We start from the raw sequence: 21,750 nt of genomic DNA, 5'->3' as shown, positions 1-21,750 counted from the left end.
TACAAAGCATACTTGCCTCCATTCAAGATGAATGCTCCACTCAATATGCTTCTTTTTGCAAGTGCTCCCTTTTGTTTTTGACAATGCATAAATATGCTAAAGTTGTGAATTTTTTGACACCTCCATCTCCTCTATAGCCCAAAGAGTTTTGACACCATGCAACATGCACAGAGGAGGAGTTGGAAGACTTGGTAAACGAGATGTGCAAATAGGTGAAAAAAGCTTTATGGGCCACAGACTTAGAAAGCAGAAGCTCACTAGCACAGAAGCTGTACAAGAGCCTGTTTGCAGATCTAAACCCGCTTAATTCAAAGCTCTGATCTAAAGCCTAACAAAGTAAATAACTATCATTAAGTACACTGGCACTGGTGCACTTCAGCCCTCACTGGGTGGTACTGTACCCATGACAGAAGTGGACAACATCATTTTGTAAATCTAAAATCTGGATCACCTTAGTTGTCTACTTAGATATTTCTTATAACTAATGTATTAGTGACAAGCTACTGCAATGGCTAAGTCCAGAATTACTTTAAAAGTGCTCTCCATGCCTGGCTTGATGGCCAGGAGGTTGTTAAACAGCAATCACAGCCTTTGGCTCATAGTTCACAAGTTTCAGCATGTGAACACCACATGGGCAATTGTCCTCAGTGGAAGAAAAGAATGAACTACAGTGTGCAACGTGCACAGTGCCTTCTCCTTCTAAGGCAGGGACTTAAAATACCAGCTTTCAGAACAATGACTCCAGAAAGATTTAGCTCCAGGGACAGAAAAGCACCATACACAGGGAGCACAGAAAAAGGAGAGAGCCCATGCTCACCTGAGTGGGACGCCATTAACATCAAAGCTCAAAAATCTACAGCCTTTTTTGTCTTTTTCTCAATTCCATATGAGCATGTAGACAGGGCGGAGGCTAGGATTTTGGAAATCAAAGGCCAAAACCTATCAGTCACTGTGAATCAAACGCATCTTTCTTCAAATGTACTCTAAGCCCATGTAATCCTTTTGCTTGTCTAATTGGCAAGAAACACCTACTCCAAGAAAGCACAAGGGCTGTGTTTGTGGAATCAGAGCCAGCAGAGCAGTGTGACTTATTTGTGTACGGTAATAAGGTCTTGTTTAGCATTTCAGCTGAAAATAGCAGTACCAGTACCAGCAGTAGTATACTGGTACAGAGTTTCTAAACATAGTACCACATACTCTAGAGAAGATGTCTCTGTTGTGGAAATGCTGATGCCATGTCTTCGCCACGATCACAGCCTTGCCTGCCAAGTACTCACCCCTGCCTTTGTTTCAAAATTACGTCATTTTAGTGCTCACTTTAGCATGAGTATGAATCAGCTTTACACCTCGTTTTTGTATGCTGTGCTATTCCTGCACAGCAAATAAAACCCCATAAACGCATTTTAGATCCATGCAGGACTTGAATTCTGGTCCCCCAGCAATGTAACTTGATCGTTACACATCATTTAGTTTCCACAAATCCATCTTTATAAGCAGAGAGTACAGCGGCACTCATGAACATTGTCAGGCTCTAGTTTTGATAGTGTTTTTCTCATTTCAAACACACACAGATGCACACGCGCGTGCACACACGCAGTGTGTTAGCTGAATGCCAATACTGAGTACACAGCCTCTCATCTGCAGCAGGATGAGCAGCTCTCTTGAAAAACAATGGCATTTTATGGAACAACTGAAAAGGTGGGAGTGTATTCTCAGGCATGATGTTTTACAGATGCAACACAGAGGAATACACATTCCAGCTTTGACTGCTCAGCTACTGATTCTACTGAAATGAAACCATGCATTAAATAGATGCATGCCAGCCTGTACCAGCAGACCCCAGTCTCCAGCCCTTTCCTCCAGTGGGGTGGGCAGGGAAAGCTGTTATGCACCTGAGGTCTCCTTTCATGAACCATGCTTTCATTTTACTACACATGTGCCTGTGGCTCCAAGGTTCCCTTGCTAGCTCCTACTAACTCCCCCAAATCCCAGTGCCCCTCAAAGTATCTACAATGCTCTCAAGATAATACCAGCAAATCATAATTTGAAGAAAATTAGTACTTAGAGAAATTAGCTCACAGAGGGTTTCAATCTTCTGTCTATATTCCCCAAAATACACAGAAAACATAAAAGGATTTAAGGTAATAAGTAATCTGGAATGCAGAGCTAAAAAAGGCAGAAAAAAAGATGCATTTGTATGCCTACTGTGTTGAACACCACTACTTGCTATACGAAAAGAGAAGTTTCTGCTGAACTTTAATGACCGCTGCCAAGAATGTAGCACAAATCATGCCTTTCTAGCGTTTTTGCAAGCTGTCCTCTGATTTCAGACCAACGAAGTCATAATTGTGAGAAAAACTGCATTGTACAAGAGAGCAAAATATTTAAACAACTAAAACTTAGCTTAGCACATTACAACATCTTCCATTTCATAAATGTGTTTAAATGATATTATGATGGACTTGGAGAAGATAGTGAAGTTACAGTGAGAACAGACCAGTGCAAAGTCATCTACAAGCACCAAGAGATTCATACGGAAACAGTCTCAACACAAAGCCCCACTTCTGTAACAGATACAACGAGGCAATCGTTTAGATCAGCACCAGTAAGAACTACTACCTACCTCTTGGGACAGGAAAGGAATGACTTGTGCACATATAGCATTCAGCCTCTTGACGATTTCTGCCTGCAAGTCACAAGAAGAAAGAAGTTCAATTATATATACTCTCAGATGCGATTGTCACCAATGAACACAGAAGATATATTTGTATGGTTTTTTTCATCTCTAGTTATCCTCTGGCCAGGACAGATTAGCAAAATAACAGAAGTATTTGGACACCAATCAACAATACTTAGGAAGCTAGTAATTTCTGGCTAAAATATTTTCCATATAAAACAGAGTTCAGAACTGACACAAAGAAAAGTTACATCTGATTATGCAATTGAAGATATTTAAAGAAAAAAATATGCAGGAGATGTTAACAAAAAAGATAAACAAAACACTGTGTATCGAACTATTCTCTCCTAAGATGCAAGAAGAAGGCTTATTTCAAATTACAGCAATGCCACTGTAAACAAAGGGAACAAATAAACCAGCTACTTCTTTACTAACACTGCATATCATGAGAACATTAGCAACAAAATACACAACTTCACCGATAATTATTCTACCATGTATTTTAGAAAGTCTTATATCCTATTTATACTGTTATCAAACCTGAGGTTAATAGTTACTTTCATGTTGTAACTGTGATCAGAAATAACTAATGTACAATGCTTTATTTCCATACTGGAGATCAATTCTTATTCTATGTATTTAATCTGTGAATCTCAATAGAGATGGAGGAGATTTGGAGAGAGAACACAAGAATTACAGCTGCAGAAACAGGATATTTAAAGCCACATACACTTTCTTACGATAAATCATAACTTTCTTATAATAAATTGTAATCAGGAACAGTTCCTTATTATATGGTAGTAGAGAATGCTCTTTCTCTTGCAAAGTCACTATGTATGACAAAGGCATATAAACTTGTGCAATTTAGGCTTCCTTCTTTCCAGCCTTTTTGCTATGCTGTCTTTTACATTGCAAACATGTAAAAAAGAACCTATAAAACAGAAAGGCTCAGAACTAGCAGTAAAAGTCAGAACCACATGTAAAGTAAATACAGGTTCAAGGAATATCACAGTTACACAGCTACATAACCAGAAGACATGGTATGCTAGAGGTAAAGGTACATGTGGAAGTCACTATGCCCCCTTGTGCGTGCTGTGACACACTCAACACACACTACTTTGCAATACTGTTTCTTCATCCCTCTGAAATCCATCTCAACACCTGAAGGATATTTATACAGCAATTTCTATGTTACTCTGTTCCAGTGTCTTCTCACAGGTCTTCACTATTTATGGAAGTCTTCATCTTGTTAAAGTTATGCATTTTAATACATGTTTTACATTCATCTACTACACCTTTTCTGTTTATTCAGCAGCACAGGTCCCTTACAGGACACTTGAGAATATGTTCTGTTCATCGCAGAGCTAAATTGCCTGCTAATTTCAAAGGTCTATATGCACCTATAATATCATATCCCACAACATAAAATTTAAGTACCCCTTTAAATAGGCAGTGTTCCCTATATGAGTTGACACAGAGATTTATGAACTGCTTGTTACACAAAGCAGTACAGGGAGCAACAAGATGTATGCATATAAGCTTCAGCCAGAGAGGCTGCACAATCCAAAATGGCACTACTTGAGAAACAATATTTGATTAAGGAATCGCAATATAATGCACAGCTGCAAAGTACCTGTGCTGCAGTAGTTCAAGCACCATTAATTCAGCTATTTCCCAATTTTGGGTCCCAGCCACATTGTTATTTCTTTTGTAAAGGAATCTCTTCAGTGCCTTAAAACCAAAGAGAAAACTACATGTCCTGCTCTTCAACACTCTTCCATATGAAAACTCCAAAGTGCTGCTACCTTATTTCTGCTGAAGCCCCTCTGACCTGCTATACAACACACATAGGTGCCTCAGTAAAATAAGGCACATGATGCTTTCCTCTGCCACAAAACAACTCCTGCTACACATCTTTAAAATGCCTGTCACAACCTCTCCCACCTTCTGCGCAGCTTCTGGGGGGAGCCTTTGCCCAGCTCAGCAGAAGACCATTCTTCCACCACAGTTATGTCAACTGGATGCCTCCACTGCACCACTTAGGAATCGAGAATAAAACTGGCTCAAAGTGCAGTGCAGGAGCTCAGTGTGTAATTTTAGAAGATATGTAGATTCATAGATTTTTTTATCTGACCTCCTCACAGGCTATAAAACCTCACCAGCCTCTCCATGAAAACCTAAATTCTAGTTCAGCTAGAATATAGCTTAGTCAACAAAAATATTTTTATTCAATTCACTTTGAGGCATTTCTCTCAATTAAGGTACTCAAACCCAGCTATTTCAAGCTATTTCAGCTATGATGTTTTTCTTTTGATCACTTCCCTTCCCACTTCCCAACAGAAGAAGTATGTCTCTCTTCTACTGCTCTTCAGGCCAAAAAGTGGTTGCAACATATTTGCTCAGTATTTAAACAAAAACTGACCTCCAGCAGATTCTAAGCCTGGAAAATGTTAAGTTAAAAACCATCTTCCAAAAAGCTGTAAATAACTGAAAACAGGTGACTGAATATGAACAGTTACACAACTGTAATAAACCTCTGGAAATCAATCCCACTGGAGTGCAGAACAGCAAGTCTTTTCATGCTGTACATAAGAAAGTGAGCTGATGGACACAGCATCCAGCTCAGCCTACAGAGAAGAAACAGAGCTCACCCATAGCGTCAAGAGATGCCAGGATGTTCCCCAGCAGCATTTCTCAGCTAGGCAAAGCTACGCCAGCTACAACAAAGCCGAGAAGCCCTTGCTAAACTGAAGCAGGTGTTTACACTATTCCCTTATTAAAACGGTCTTCACTTCCTCTAACAACGAGCATCCCCAGTTCTGTGGCTGTGTGTACAGTTATGTTTTATCACTTTCAGTGCTTGGGCAGCAAGTAAAAAGCCCAGCTGCGCAGCAGTGGACTGCAGAGGCTCAGCATGACTGAGACATGGACTGTCTACCTTTGCGGACCACAGGCAGCAGGAAGGCATGAAGGAAAACAGTGGGTACAGGCACAAATGATAGAAAGGACATTTCAAGTTCTGCACCAAAAAAATTTTAAACCACACATTTTCACCTAGTAAATACAGAGTACCCTCTCCATCAACACTGCAACTGTTTCTGTAATTAACTGTACAGGATAAAACCACAGCAACAGTGCGGCTTGATTGTTTACCACAAAGCACACAAGAGGAGGGAAGCTATCTAGAGGGGGGTTCTTGGCCCTGCCGCCCTAAAACGTGAAGGGGTAGGTACCAATGTCTTAGGTTAGCATCTCAGTAGACCTACTCCTATTGCCATTGGGGGGGGCCTCAAAACTCCTTCTTCACATAAGGTATGAAGTCAAACACAAAATAAAACACAAGTCTGCTTTACATTTCTATGCTCCTACAGATTTTTAAAACCCTATGTTTAAGAAACAGTTCAGGATCTTCTCTTTTCTCTTAGACATCAGGTCAATGGGTTTTTCATGATCAACCTAATTGGCAGGAGAAAGGAAAAGTATGATTTCATAAAATCAGGCAGCCAATTCCTCTCACACAGAAAGCCAAAGTTGCCTCGGAAACACGGTTGCTTCTGCGGTCATCTGATTTTGACTCTTTTGTCCCACGGGACCAGGCTTTAGAGAGGCATCATTTATTTACAGGCCTTTCCACTAGGCTTCAGTTATCAGTCAACAATACTGTGGACACACACACTTCTAACAGCCTATGTCTTGAAACCAAGTCTAATCTGATGGCTCAGCGCCCAAACTCCTTTTCCAGCATAGCCATTAAAGGATGTAGGTTATTGCTGTTGTCACCATTGATATTTGTCATTGTAATGTAATTAGGGCCTTAAAATGATGCATTACAGCCCTTGGCACAGCTTCTATTAAAATCTTTTCTTCTGCTCACTGAACTGCGACCTGCTTTCTGATGACTAACAGACAGACAGCTTTAGGGTGAGGAACAGATTCATCAAAGAAGTATTTTTCAGCTCTGGAAACAAACAAAATAAATAAATAAATAAATAAATATCAGAGGGCAACCTAAGAAGAAAAGCACAAGGAAAGGAGGTAGGGGGTGTGGCGGGGAGAGCACACAGCGCATCTGAATTTCATCTGACTACTTGAAATTCTGATTGCATCTGATGAATCTTTCTTAGGACAATATATTCCCAGCCTGTGAATCACATGGTTAATCAGGGTTCTAATCTGCTATCCATCAGCCTATGCCAGCACTGTAACTTCCAATCAAATTTATAGGTTATGTGGGTCACGCATCCCTGAACAACTACATTCAGGGATATCCCATTTAAACCGGCACAGATTCTGAAATGCTGTTGTTAGGGTTACTGAATGTTATAATACTATTCAAAGCTTTATGAAAGCTCCTGATAAACAGCTGCTAAATTATTGCCTGTGGGTAGAGCGTGATGCTCTGAAATAGCATTAATGGTCCAATAAAAGGGTGATTGTTCATGCCAAAATATAAAAAGTATAGCTTTTGCTGCCATAGTCTGTCAAATACGTTAACAAACACCGACACTTCTATTACTCCTTTTCCTAAACACAAAAGATACTTGGTTTTGCGTAAAAACACACCAGCATGGAACCAGAAAAGATGGGGCAGAGGCAGGCAGTGAAGGCTCAGGCCAGAATCTTTTTACTTATCTAATGCAAGCTTTTATTGTTCACATCCTTTGGAAGACTCCTACAAAGGACGCTGTTTTAACAGGTTTGAGTTCTTTCAAAGCCTTTACGTGGCATCTTTTTTAAAAAGAGAGAATGATTAAATAGTTATTAACTACAACATTAATAACTTTTTCATTTTGTTACGTGTATAAAGCAAAAATAATAAAATCACTGTGCCAGAATCTCATCCAACGAAGAACTTGTGTCAGTTAACAGTTCCTCAGCACTACTGCAGGGATACAACAGCTTAGGTCCCCAATGCAGCAAACAAAATCTTTTTGACCAAAGCCAATGGTTAAATGATACTTAATTGTCTAAATACGCCTACAAACCTTACCCTTAAGTTCCTAAGTGCCTACAAGGCATTCCGACAAATTGTGGGCAGGGCTACACCTCAGGTACCACAAGGTAGCTCAGCCTCTGAAGAGGGCTCAACAAAGCTGGTCCTTGGGGTACAACTACAGTCCTGCAGCAACCAGCAGTACGCAGAGGGGAGCATGTGACAGACCATTAGACTCCTAAATCCCTTTGAGGGTGGCAACATAGGGGTTTAATTCAATTTACCCTTGCCTCACGCAGCTGAAATAGGACATAAACACACGGTAAAATACAGAAAGATGTTTAAGTGCCTTGATAAGTATTTTAGCATATGTCCGAATTCTTCACACAGATGGGAACTAGAAGAGAAATAAGAGTCAAAGAAACTCTAGATACACCAACATTCAGAAATTTTCTAATATGCAGAGAGTTCAGAATCAATTTGTTGCTTAAAAATCTGAATTTGCATTCTTTTTTGGTGGAAAAAAGAGAAATGGGATCTTATTTATAGCATATAAACTTCAGGAAAATATTTCCACTATATTTCACAAAGTTCCATAGTTATTACAATTACAAAAAATTGCTGGTAAAGAATTACCACTGGAGGCTGTAGGTCTGTCAGTGGAGTGGAAACAAAACTACTATATATGTATTGTTGAAATAAAACAGAATAATAAAACACTATTGGGAAACCCATTTCAGCAGTCAGTAGGAAAAAGAATATATGCAATTACAATTTCAGAAAAATAATCTGAAACAACTGTTATTTCAGGTTTAATTTGTTCTACATAATGCAGCCTGTGCCAAAAAGATCAATCTAGTTTATTAAGTGCTTACCAAGAACACATGCACACACCCATAATATCTAAACAAGCATTTCACAAATTAGTGAGAACAGAAAACATTATTACACTGTATGAGACATATCACGATTCTGAATAAAGCAAGCAAAAAACTAAGATTAGTATTTCACAGAAAATTAACTCTTCTTTCATAAAGAAGAATGTGTTTTGTTTTAATCACAGACTCTTGTCTGGAAGTGCTTACTCCAGTTCTACAGAACTGCAGGAATTACTGCAAGCCCTGAATATAAAATTTCTCTTCAGCCCTAAAGGAATGGTGTTTGAAAACTGAGCCACAAAGAGACTAGTCTTGTAGTCAAAGACAGTGAAGGGAAATGTCCTCTGGTGAGAAGAAGGCTAAACAGAAAACTTCTTCACTAAGCCAATGGCTCAAGTTCAGGAGATTTAAGCTGAGCAATGCATGTTCTTGTATGACTTGAACACAAGTGGGACTACCAGACTCTGCCGAATAATCACAGGTACATTCTCCACTTCATTTTTCTATCGACCTTCTTCCCAAACATCGCAGCTAAGCTCATGAAGTACTATAAATTTGATACTTACCCTTTGTAAGTTAATTTAGGTGCTTGTTTTGCAGAAAATACTGCAGTCAGCAACGTAAGCAATAAATCGCAGTGGCAGATTTTTCAAAATCAATTTCCTAATGTACATCCCAACCCATGGGCTGCTGAAGTGCACTGGTAAGACATGGCTTTTATTTAATGTCTCAAGAACCATGTGGAGCTCAACTGAGCAAGTAAGGATACATATTGAATCATTCATGATTAAGACAATAAAAAGCAATTCAAGTAAGGTGACATATAAACATACTTTAAGCCTGTCACTTGAGGAAGTTGATGTTTTTTGTTAATATTGACTTCTACCATCAAGTAGGGGAACAGAAATGCACAGCCTAGAGATCACCATAGTCCTTCAGTTGTTCAGGCTGCCGCCACACAGCAAGCTGCATCCTGCCCTGCCCTGCCACAAGCACCTGCAGAGCATCCAGAAGAAAGGCTGCAAGCGGAACTTGAAATGGCAGAGACTGGCTTCAATTTCCCTTCCTGAAAGGCTGCAGGAAAAACTTGCTGAAAAAGCAGACAGAAATGAGTAAGGGGACACTGCCACAGGAGGTGCTGTTTCCATCAGTAGAGTTTTGAAGTCCTCTGTAAGGTACTATCTCTTCACCTACCAGCAATCCTCAGCATTTCACAGCAACACTTGTTTTGTGAAATACGGCCTCATAGCATAGGGCAGAACAGTTTCCACCACTCTCTACCAACTGAAGGAATCTGATTTCATAGTTCAAAAAAACCCCCCAAAAACCCCCCTTGTTTTTAAGCTTATAAACCTGTAGCATCGCAGTGAGGCAGCTGCAGCTCCAAGTTCAGTTTCTTGCATCTGTCCCCTAGCTGCAATTAGGTCCATACAAAACACAGCAGCACATGCACAACCACCAGTCTCATACTACTCAATTCCCGCCCTCACACACCTCTCCAAAGAGTCTGACCATAGTTCTTCTGCGCCTGCTGGAAATGACACAAGCTGGTCTGAGCCTACCCTTGCAACTAAATGCATACAGTGATAGTAGTGCACAGTTTTAATTTAATTGGATGCAGAAAGTCCCCTATTTATTTACATCACAAGTTCGTACTTTGTTTCTCACGGGTAGGAGGAAAAATAGTCTGAACAAAGTACTGCAGATCGGTAGTTCCAATATGTGCATCATGAAAACCCACAAAAAAACCCCCAAAAACGGTAAGAGATAGTCAAAGTCAGCTCTCAGTAGGTTTATGTTTAACTTCATTTATTTAACTGTATTTAACTTCCTTGGAAAAATATTAATGAGGCAGCATTCAGGAAATGAAAACCTCTAGCAGGTGAATCTAAAAGAAACCATGCTTTTAAAATTTACATATACAGTGCTTAGGAAAGGGGGTTCTGACACTTTTTTAAAATGTTACCGCAAAATAAATGCTAAAATAATTTTCCCTCTACAAAACGGAGCTGTCACTGTCCACTTCTGATCCCCACTAGCTCTTACCTTTCATTTACAAATACACAGAAAGAAAGACTCAAAAGTAGCTGTAGGCACCCATTACCCTAGATCCACTCTCTGTATTTTGGCTACAGTGCTTACTCTGGAGCAGTATGCTCCAAATGTTGATCACTGAGCATCTGATATGCTATCATGGCTGAAAACTGCAAAGATTGTGTCAGATTTCCAGTTACATCTACAAAGTTGTACTTTCAGTCTTGAAGCTTGCAGAAAACCCTGCAACCAATGGTAACATGTAAGAGTCTGACAAAAAAAGGAAGAAAATTCAGTTTCTCCAGCCACTGTTGCATTGTTCCAGGTTTTAATGAACTACATAAAGCTCATCAATGAACTTACAAAAGCAGCAATCAGAACTCCCCCTTAAAAACAGGAATTGCAGCATGACTGCCTAACTTTATTTATTTTCTTCCAGATTCATGTGGAGGCCAGGAATCAGCCCTTCTGTATCAGGAACAAGGTTACTTCTTCTCTTCTGCCTCTGGTTTCCTTTGCCTTCCTGCCTCAGTCTTCCAGGTCACCAAAGGTGGAGCCCCTAATAGCCTGTCTGATTCATTGATAATCACACTTGATTATGTTTGCTTCCAGAAAAGATAAATACTAGGAATCAGCACACTGATCTATTCAGTGGACTTCTAAGGTCTGGTTACAAGAATTCTTACAGTGTTTGAAAACTTGTTAATATTTCACCTTCAGTCTCTCACCTCTTCTTCCTACCCATCAATTTCATGCCACTTGGTGAATACCTATCAATTAGATTAAGAAATCCAGCAAAAAAAACCTGGTATTTAAGGGAAAAGTAGTCTCCACAAAGGAAACAACACTTTTAACTCCTTTTCCACTGTGACAACCTGTTGTACTATAAAAATGAATAATACTTAGATGCAATTTCTGTAGATTAAGGTAACAGGTTACTGTATTTTACATAATTTGACATAAGACAAAATCCCTGTTCCTTTTAAGCCAGTACACAAAAGTGTGATATTAACAACACCCCAAAAGAGATGAAAGAATAGTGCAGTGGATTTTACAGTAATACTTCAATTTTGGACCCTTGCAACGACACAAATTCAAATAAGGCATGTTACTTCCACTTGGTTTAAAAATTGAGATGGTATGACACCTGTTAATTCTTTCTGAAGATAAATAAATGTTTCATAGTCCTTGGTGGTATTAATCTAGCCCCAGTTTCTGGAATAAAGGGATCATCTAAGAATCAGATTGCATTTAAGACACCTTTCTCCCTTTCCCACCTAAAGAGCTCTTTTTTTTTTTTTTTTTTAATCAAAACTCAACATGTAAAAATTCTTTAAAATACTAATGGTGTTTAACTAGGGCACATTTTCTTTTAGTCTGAATTTAAATGCAAATTTCAACTTCAGGTGCTGACTCATTATTTCCTCATGCTTTGAGATGGCAAAAATCCACATTCCTACTGAAGCACTAGCCCTGAACTTCCACACTGCAGCACCCTAGGAGGAACCATCACCAGCCTTGTCACTCAGGGCTTACACCATACCACATACAATGACACAGCCAGTCAGGATCCCCATTCCTTTTCTCTCGAGCAGGTTGCCCTGAGAGTAAGAGAGGCAGTACAGCGGAGCTGGCGCACTGAACGCATTCATCCAACGAGACTGGAAGTTCCAGCATTTCACACATCTCTCCTGCCACTCAGATAATCCTGATTAATATTCATATTTTTTAAGTAAAACACTTGCTGTGATGACTAGCTCAATGGAAAGGGATTCTTGATGCAGCAGAATGCTGCTTTCCTGACAGCAACAGCAAAAAAAAAAGTCTGTAAATCTGACTCCTATTGAGGAGAAAATATTGACATGAATTGTCATTGCTCATAATTTCAACCATCGTGGATCGTAACTATCTCTGCTGAAAATAACTATTAGGATTTCAGGATTTCTGCAGCTGGGGTTTCTTGCTATTTTTCCGCAAAGTGAAGGAGGACAAGGAAAGAACAGGTAATTTCAACCTCCAATATGAACATCTAACAAGTGGTAGTTTCACTAGTAAAGTACATCTAAAATAATCAGGCAGAAAAATATTCTCTTTTTAGCCTTCCTAAGAAGACACATTTGCAAAGCAAATGCTAGGGCATTTGTAAGACATGAGTGCTTAATATGTTCAGGATATGTCCAAGACAGCTGGATACACTAATTACATCTTGACGTTCAATTCATTTGAATGGCATTCCCCCATTAAAACTCCTGCCAGGACAGACTTGGAGTCAAGCAACACTAAATGGCATTTATCTTTAAATTACATCATCGCTATTGAAGCTTTCAAATATCCTTCATTAAAGAGGGATTCCAACATAAAATACATTTTTAAAAAACATGGTTTAAGAACATGCCATAAAAACAGAACAGGAGGCATGGAGCAAAGGAGAACTCTCCGGTTGGGAAATGCACATTTCACGAAACCTTTTCTAGTACTGTAACTCCCTGTGAGATCACACTTTGTTTGGAGAGGTACTATGAACTGCATTAATTTCAGACAAATGCTCAAGATGCACCATATGTTAAGTGCACTTTGCATCATGCTGCACCTACAGACTTTAATAAAAACCTCTAGAATGTGGAAGTATGTCAACTGTAAGCAAATGAAAGGGGTAAACAACTCTGTAGATTAACCATGCAATAATAACAACACCACATTTCTCCTTAAATGTGTTCTTACCATAAAAGGCATCAAACAGGATTCCTTCATGGAGTTGGTCCAATTTCACATCCATGACCCCCCTATAAAGATGACTGAGCCAGAAATATGGATTATGCACCCACCAATTATGTTGAATCTGCTCTTGAGATAGAGAGAAGGCTTTTGCTGTAGCTTCACATGCACTTTAAATTGCCATAAAAACAGGCACTGGAGAGGCTCCCCCCTAATCCAGCTACTCCTGCTCACACCCCCCTCATACTGCTAGCATTTTTGTGGCTATGTGGTGAACTAAGCAATAAACCTAACTAATCTAGTTAAAACCCAGCCCCACCCTCCAAAATTATCTTTTTTTTTTAAATACAAGCCTCATCCCAGAACCCATTTTACCACAGGGTTAACCCAAATGTGGGATTCTCCCTTTCATTATCAATATCTTCTGCTCTCTTGAAGTGCACAGAAAACTTTACAGTCCCAGACACACAAAATCTCTACGCTGAGATTTTTTGTGAACACTCCTTCGAGTCAGAAAACAAGAGCACTGCTAAGAGATCAAACCACCCAGCAGCACTTCTGGCAAGCTGCTCATCCTGTAGATGATATCACACCCAGATAACAGTAGTTCTCTGGGCATGAGAAGGCACTCCGTTTCACTTCCTCCACTACCCTGCAACCAAGGCAAATTGCTATTAACCACATTCTAAACTTTTCACCTCTTGGGTTAGCACAAAGATCTGGTTTAGCTGCCAGTTTCAACCAGTCTTGAGAGTCACCTGTTAGATCATCTGGTAAACCAAATCACCAAAACCCAATTGCATAGTGAATTAAAAACAATAAATAAATAAAAACTAGTGTACATTACTGGTGGATGTACTAGCTCAGTAGTGGTCAGATGAAGAAATTAAATGCTGTAGTCAAAACTGTGAAAAAAGTACACTCATAAAACAATGTGGGTTTTTTTCAGTTACACCAGACAGCATGACAGACAGCAAAACCATATTTCCATGCCTGGATTTTTGTTTGTTTGGTTGGTTTTTTAATGGATCTCTGGCTTTTTGCCATGGAGTAATACTATGTTTTACCAAAATGCAGTCTCTGGGCTTGTTAATTTCATATTTAGTTTGCTAAATCTGTAATCTTGCCACCCTTTTAATCAAAAAGGTTTCAGGCAAGCATTTATTTGAAGAACACTCATTCAAATCCTAACATTTTTAGCCACAAAAATACACAGAGGTTGTATCTGTTTTGGTTTATGAGAATATGTTTTGCAGAAACTACTATGATTATTTCTTTTCATTACAGCAGCTTCTCATGACAATTAGAGGTTTCGTTGTGCTATTCTGTTTGCATTAGAAGTTGCCAGAATACATGAAAGGAAACCTTAAAATCACTGAACTATCTACTGACTGTTTGCAACTGTTTTGTGTAATATTGCTATCTCTTTTTTCACAAAGACAACAGAAAAAGCTGGGGAGACAAGGAAGGGAAATAGGTTTGATGACTGGTGGATAGCTCAGACTGTGTTTCATTTTTGTGAGCTTGAGTGAAGATAAAAGATTAAGTTGGAAAATATTAACCTTTAACATAAAGGGGAGGCAGTTCAAAATGACTTATTTCATTATTGAAATAAGTCAGTTTTCACTGCTGTAACATACCATGTTGTGAAGGTGAAAGCAAAGGAATAAGAAGTGAGAAAAAGTTTATTTTTTAACAGTCATTGACAAGGGATACAGTGAATTTACCATCACAAGAATAACTTCAGCTTATGAACACAAAACTGAAGTTGCCTTAAACTATCTGCAGAACTGCTCAAGAAGTTGGAGAAATACTCAGCACAGTAAAACCTTGCCGAATTCTCAGGACCTGAGCAAGTCTGTTCAATGGTGGTTAAAGCACACCTGTGAGTACTTCAGTCATGCTCTTGAACACCATCCACACGCACCAAAAAGCACTTTAACTCCGTACCTGTAAACAAAGTTTTAAAAAAAGATGCCATTTTCTGCCAATGCAGCTCAAGCAACAAAATTACCCTTGATATCCACCACAGAACCTGTGTAGAGCTCATTTGATATGGTTGCATATTAGGCTTTCTCCGACTCTCCTGGCTAAGCTAGACTGTACACTGACAGATATTACAGTCTTGCTAAATTCACAGCTCTTCTGCCATCAAAATTGGCACTCTTCTGAGGAATGCTAACCAAGAAAGAATGCATGGCTAGAGAAAGTAACATTACCATCTAAATCCCACTGCTTCACCGAAGTGGAAAAGCACAGCAGTGTTTCACTGGAGAGCACCAGATATCAAACCTCCCTCCTATATTATGCTGAAGGCAGCCCTCAGACTAGTACTTCTTTTCCAAAGTCCACCTTCCATCTATGCTTAAACTACATTTACAGCTTCTCACATCTGTGAGGTATTCATACACTGAGGAGTGAAGACTCAACAAAAGCTGTGATCCTCATTCCTGAATATTAAGCTGGTTTGCCTAAACTTTTGACAATTCACATTGCCATTATGTACCTTCAGCCTCTGCAACAAAAATATCAAGAAAGAGCCTTGTACAGATTTGTTGTTTAATAGGCAGGTAGAAATTTAAATGAGGTTAAAAAGAGACTGGGAAACTAGCTACTTTAGATCTACACCAAAGAGCCTACCTCAGAATAATTCTGCACAGAATAGTTTAACAGTTCTGGTATTTTCCCTAACTTTACAATGTAATTGATTGTACCAGAGAATCAAGATCCTACCATGCTGCAGCCACCGCAGATACAGCAACTAGCATCACCTCTTGCGTTTGCCAAGGTCTGGGCATGCTGGAAGAAGGCAAGGGCATGCTACCACAAGGTAAGAGACTTTGTTCTGTTTTTTCAAATAAAAAAAAAAAATCCCACCATGTAAAGTAGTGTTATCCCATTTTCCAGATGGAGAATAGAGGCTGAGAAGATAAGTTACCATGGGCAAACTTCCTTAATAAAAATCAAAGCATTGACTGCGTTTCCACTGAAAGGTACATCACCAGGGCACATTAATTGCAGCTGGGGTGGAAAAGACAGCAGAATTCACATGGGAGGCAAAAGGAGGACAGAAGTGTCTTGGGAAAAAGCATCCTGCCCCAAGCATCTTATAATCTAGAAAGATAAACACAGCCACTTCTAAGTGACTCCCAGGTAATTAGATCTCACCTCCCATTTCTTAACATACCGCTCTCCAAACACTTCTCTGTGGTAACGGCTATGCTTCAGGAAATAGCATTACTTCCAGTTCCCAGACAGAGAACTGAAGCACTGAAAGCCAGAGTTCAAGTCTGCAGAAGGTATGTAATGGAATAGCTAAAAACACCTAAGCAGACTAGACATGTATTTCAGGCAGAAAGTCAGTAACAGATAAATGCTTGGTAAGATTTTCAAGAATTCCTAGGCACAGGGGGCACCTACCCATACCTATAGGTATGTAAATGTACCTTTGCATCTTCAGAAAAAAAGTCACATCAAATATAAAGGCTGGAACACCACAAGACTTTAGGCATTAAAATCCCAAACTACAGCCTTCACCCCCTTACCTCCTCACTCAGGAATGATGCAGTGCTTAAGTCACCAGAAATGCACACAGTACCCATTTCCATCACTTGAGCTCCCCATTAACCCGGCTGAGACCCCTTTCCAGACATGTTCAGAAGAGTCTTTGGCTCGACAAAATCAAACCCTTTGGAGTCCAACTCACAATTAAGCCTTTCAAACACCCTTCCCCTCCCCCCCCTGCAGCTCCCCCAGCTCAATGCTTCTCCACCCATATCCCCCAGGGAGCTGAGAACCACTGCCAGAATTATTCCCACATACATCACATTTTTTAAAAAAAACAACAAAACAACAAGATGGAGAACAGAGATGACTTCTATGTAACACCTTAGTGGCTGAAGAGTTTAATCAGTGCATTATATACATAACTTTAATTCTTTCTTTTCTTCTCCTTAGTACCTCCTAGGAGAACACCCTGTCTAACAGGCTTCTCTGAACTCTGGGAAGGAAATATTCCCAGTTCTTCCACTGGAGAAGGAAAGTCCCTTTTCCAGTCCCTGCTTAGAATCGCCACATGAAAAATGACCATGGGCTAAAGCATGTAAATGGGTTTGGGGCATGGACTGCAACCTAACTCAACTGCTTCCAGCTGGTTAGAGTTTCCAGAGCAACAGCACAGCACACATCTCTCCTCTTTCAGCTCTACTGAACCATTAAGGGTCTCATGCATACCAGACAGCTTTCTGCTGGGTATCCTGGTCATTCTCCTGGGAGAGGAGAAACATGGGTCTTGCTAGTAGACAGAAAAGTAGCTGAACTGAGATGAACCAAGAGTGTTGCCTTCTCCAGCCTTTTTGTTTGTTTCTTATTTAAGAAAAATCCACACTGTGCTTACATTTTAAAATAAACTTTTGGAGAGGTGTCACTCTCCAAAAAGTGATTCTTAGTCTACCGAGCCAAGGCAGCATGTCCTGGCAGCACCAGATTTGGCGCCTCAGCCTTCATGCAAGTGAGAGATTTAAGACACACTCACAACCTCAACATTTCCCTCTGAGCTACCCTCAGGTATGTGCTGGAGTTCTTTGGCTATGTGCTGAATCACTTAATTCACCCCACGCACCACAAGAATCACTCTGCCCTCATTCAGCTGGCCCTGCAGCCTGGTGGTGCAAAAGCACCCACAGCATCGCTCCTGTCTCACTGCACACAGTGTCCAAAGTAGCTTGTCCAAGGTCTCACAGGAAGCCTTTGACAGCATAGTCCAGAAACTTGCACCTGAATCCCCCCAGCCCCAGACCTTGGCAGCTACACCTCATCCACCTGGGAGTTTTCTGCTTTGCTTCACATTAATACAATGAGGTGTTTCCTGTGTCTACAGACTTTCAGGCTTTCCAGGTTCTATCGCAGGCTTAAACAAATCTCATGACCCTTAATACAGTGCATACTTACACCAGCATTTTTCTTTAAAAATGTGTAAATTAAGATTATCCCAGGATTCTTCTCACACCCACAAAAAAAGACTTGTTAAAAATCAATGCTTTAGAAAAAAACCACACCCAAGTTCCCGGCAGAAAACAGAGCTAAGTAAAAAGCAACTAAACAAAGGACAACATATCATCATTTTGTACATTTGCAAGGCTTATATGTCCATTTGGCTGAAGACATATTCAACAAAATGTTGCATATGCAATGAATCTGGACATTTGTATCTGCAAAGTCTTACATCTTTCAGATGTAGGTAGGTTTTGAAAACAATAGCAAAGCTGCTAATGTTAGTTTGCTGAGCATCTTGTATACATGTTTGAAAACTCATCTTTTCAAAGTTGAAGAAACCTACAACCCCAGAAAAAACACACCCCACATGTGTGCTTGTGCGGGCTCTATTTTTGTACAATCTTGCGTTGATGTTGCTCTTTACATCTCTATCTACATGATCAAATCCAAGAACAATTGTCATTCTCAGTAAATGTGGGTTTAGAAAAAATGGCAGAAACAAGCCATTTCCAGAAATTTCCAGGATGCCACAGACACAGAATTGTAAGACTTTTTCTTATGCTGCCAACAAGTGAAACAGAATGCATGTTTTGGTGTCACCAGTCTGCAGAGATAAACAACAGAACATTATGAGGGGGAAAAGAAGTGTTTTGTAGAGATGCACAGAAAATGTCTTCCTCCTCATGTTGTCCATGCTAAAGACATATTATTAGCTTTTTTTTCCTTAACAGATGTCTCTAGAAGCACATGGAAGAGGAGAGATGCAAAGGCAGCACAACATTACTATTGAATGAATTAAACCAAGAGCTTATACATGATTTTCAAGAGTAACCTCCATATTCACATACGGACAAATACATAACAAGTAACTGACATAAAAAGCCCTCTGATATTTGGAGAAGTTGGTGCCTCTTCCACCAATAGTGTTTTAGAGCAACAAATAAGCAAAACCTCTCATCAATGCTTGAATTTTTTTGTTGTTGCAGTTGTTGTTTAGGTCAAGACTGCAAAAGAAAACATACAGTTTGTCCCCACACATCAAGAAGTACTGATAAAACCTGCAAATAAACAACATGGTCAGGCTGCAACAGTTTTCTGCAACAAGGACAGAAAGCCTACTGGTTAAACCGAGTATAAGAATACACAATCTATCCTTTGTTAACACACTGACACAAACATACGGGTTATATTTTATGCACAAAGTCTTTCCAATCTTCTTGTGTTATTCAAACACTATGGACTGATATTTTAAGAAGAGGCACCCACTTTGTATCTGGTCACATGCTTTATAAAATTACAGAAAGCAGACAGTAGTGGTGTTGTAGCTGACTCTCTTTTACACACCAGCACAGTGCCATCTTTCAAAGGGGGCACTGTGTAAGTGGATGGTTGTCATACAGAGGGAATGGTACTGCCGGGAAATAGGAGATGTGAGAAGAAAACCAATTAATGAGCTTCCTCCAATCATTCCTTGTTCTCTGCCTCCTCCCTCTAACCAAAAATCCAGTGTGTTTTCTCTTTGGTTTCCTTCTCCAAATGTTATCACAAGACCAGCCCCCTCCATTTCCAACTTCCACCTCCACATCCAAACAACAAGAGTAGCAGGCAGGAGGACAACTCAAGTATCTTTAGCATTACCTCCTGGAAACCTCTGGGTCATAAGAACAAAGAAAATCCCACAGCAGTTAAGGCACTGCTGGACCTCGTGACACAGCAGACAAGGGTTTGGAAGGGGCCCTCTTCCCTCCACAGCAAATACATATTCATTTAATATTCTGTGACTCTCTAGAGCCTCTCATCTAATAATGGATGTTAACAAATTAAAACTTAAATCACTCTCTGTCATGTAAATATCATCACCATTTCAGCGAGGGAGACAGAGGCACAGAAATGTTAAGAGACTGTCACAAAGTGCCCCAGGGTGTAAGCTTGCAGTCAGAGAAACCACAACTGACAATGTCACATGCTTTAAATTAAAAATGGCCTCTTCCCCAGACCCAAGGCAGTCAAGCCCCTGGGTAGGCACCTGCAGGTATCCAGAGCAGGAAACAGAGCAGGTACCAACGCTGACTTTTCGCTGCAAACCCACGGTGCTTCACCAAGGTTAGGTATCACGCTCACGCCCCTTCATCCTGCCATTGCAACGGAAACCCAGCAGAGCCCCACATCCCTCTCAAAGCCAAAACCACAACATAGCTTGGCTCAGCTGCTCGATTCAAATGCCCATGTGGAACCCACGCTGCCACCTCAAGCAGCCAGATGACGGCTGGTCCACCTCAGCCCTAGCGCAGCATCTCCCAAAGCAGGCAGGAAGCCATTCAGAGACACTGCCAGAGCTACGGACAGAAACCAGTCCCTGCGCAGACCACAGCGACGCAGCTTTCATGAAAACACACACACAAGCATTGCCAGGTCCAATCGTGGCTCCTTCCCCAAGCCTCAGGCAGGCTGCACTACAGTGCTTTTGTTTCCCTTGCACTTGTTAATAGGACAACTTAACAGGAAAACACCACTGTGTTCTCAAAACAAAGTCTAGAAGTGTTTCAGCTGTGAGGAATGGCTGAAAACTCCTTATTCATCCTGTGAAAGGTTAGAAACAAGAAAAAGTGGTTGTCCCAGATAAAAATTTTCCTCAATGCTTGCTCTACTTTCCCCATGGCTTTAAAAAGTAAAATTTGAATCAAATGCTAAATAGGAGTAACAGGTTGACCATTGAACAGAAGTTAATAAGACACACAGGTTAACCGGATATCCATGTATTTTAACCTGGAAGCCCTCAGTTAGCTGCCTGTGTTATAAAGGATGAGTAAATATGAAGTGCCCCCTCTCCCACCAAAAAACAAAGAGACAGGAGAAAGAAAAAGAGCAATCAAAATGCCACCTTCTCCCTCAACCCCCACCTACAACCACACTCAAAGTTGCCTTATGATTAATTTTAAATAATGCTGTCATGTTAACATGGTAAATGACAGCTTCAGCCATTAAGCAACTGTCAAGAAGAACATCCTGTAACCCAGACTTTCCAAACACTGAGATTTACGCACCATCACACAAGCCTGCTCTGAGCCACTGCAAGGAAGGGCCTGAGGATCCCACCACTGCGCCAGCTCAGTGGGCTTCAGTTACCTGCTCTTCCCTTATCTCCTGCTAAGCCTGTCATTGTAACCCCATGGATATCCCATAATGGGTTTTGAGGAAGCTCTCTGCCTTGAGGACACAACAGACCCCGGCTAGACCTTCTCGCTGTGGTTCTTGGGTTTAAACTTGTCAGCATTAAATTTCAATAGCATCTGCCGTCACTGCCTACAGCTACCACAATGTTTTATTAAGTATTTGCAGAGCATGTCTTGGCCCTCCTGCATTTTGGTTTGTTGATTTGGGGTTCAAAGTCAGGAAAGACAACAGGAAAGGGGCCCCTTTGCTTTCCAAAGTACTCTTCTGCCATAGTAAATCTGCATCACTAGCTACACCTGTAGTTGAAACCCAGGTGATGTCTCAGCAACAGCCTCACCATGCCC

The 21,750-nt window shown here is 40.4% G+C and overlaps 1 protein-coding gene across 7 annotated transcripts in view; it reads right to left on the bottom strand.

Moving 5' to 3' along the window:
- Window positions 1–21,750, bottom strand: part of LOC102048994 (TLE family member 4, transcriptional corepressor) — a 98,237-nt gene that overhangs the window by 63,495 nt on the left and 12,992 nt on the right. For all 7 annotated transcript variants that reach the window (XM_055698682.1, XM_055698679.1, XM_055698683.1 and 4 more), the window contains one exon: window positions 2,624–2,686. In XM_055698682.1, the coding sequence (XP_055554657.1) occupies window positions 2,624–2,686 (63 nt within the window). The remainder of the gene's footprint in view (window positions 1–2,623; window positions 2,687–21,750) is intronic.

The sequence above is a fragment of the Falco cherrug genome, chromosome Z, assembly GCF_023634085.1.
Source record: "Falco cherrug isolate bFalChe1 chromosome Z, bFalChe1.pri, whole genome shotgun sequence".
Taxonomy (NCBI): domain Eukaryota; kingdom Metazoa; phylum Chordata; class Aves; order Falconiformes; family Falconidae; genus Falco; species Falco cherrug.
The sequence above is the reverse complement of the archived record's forward strand: the minus strand, read 5'-3'. Positions and strand labels throughout refer to the sequence as shown.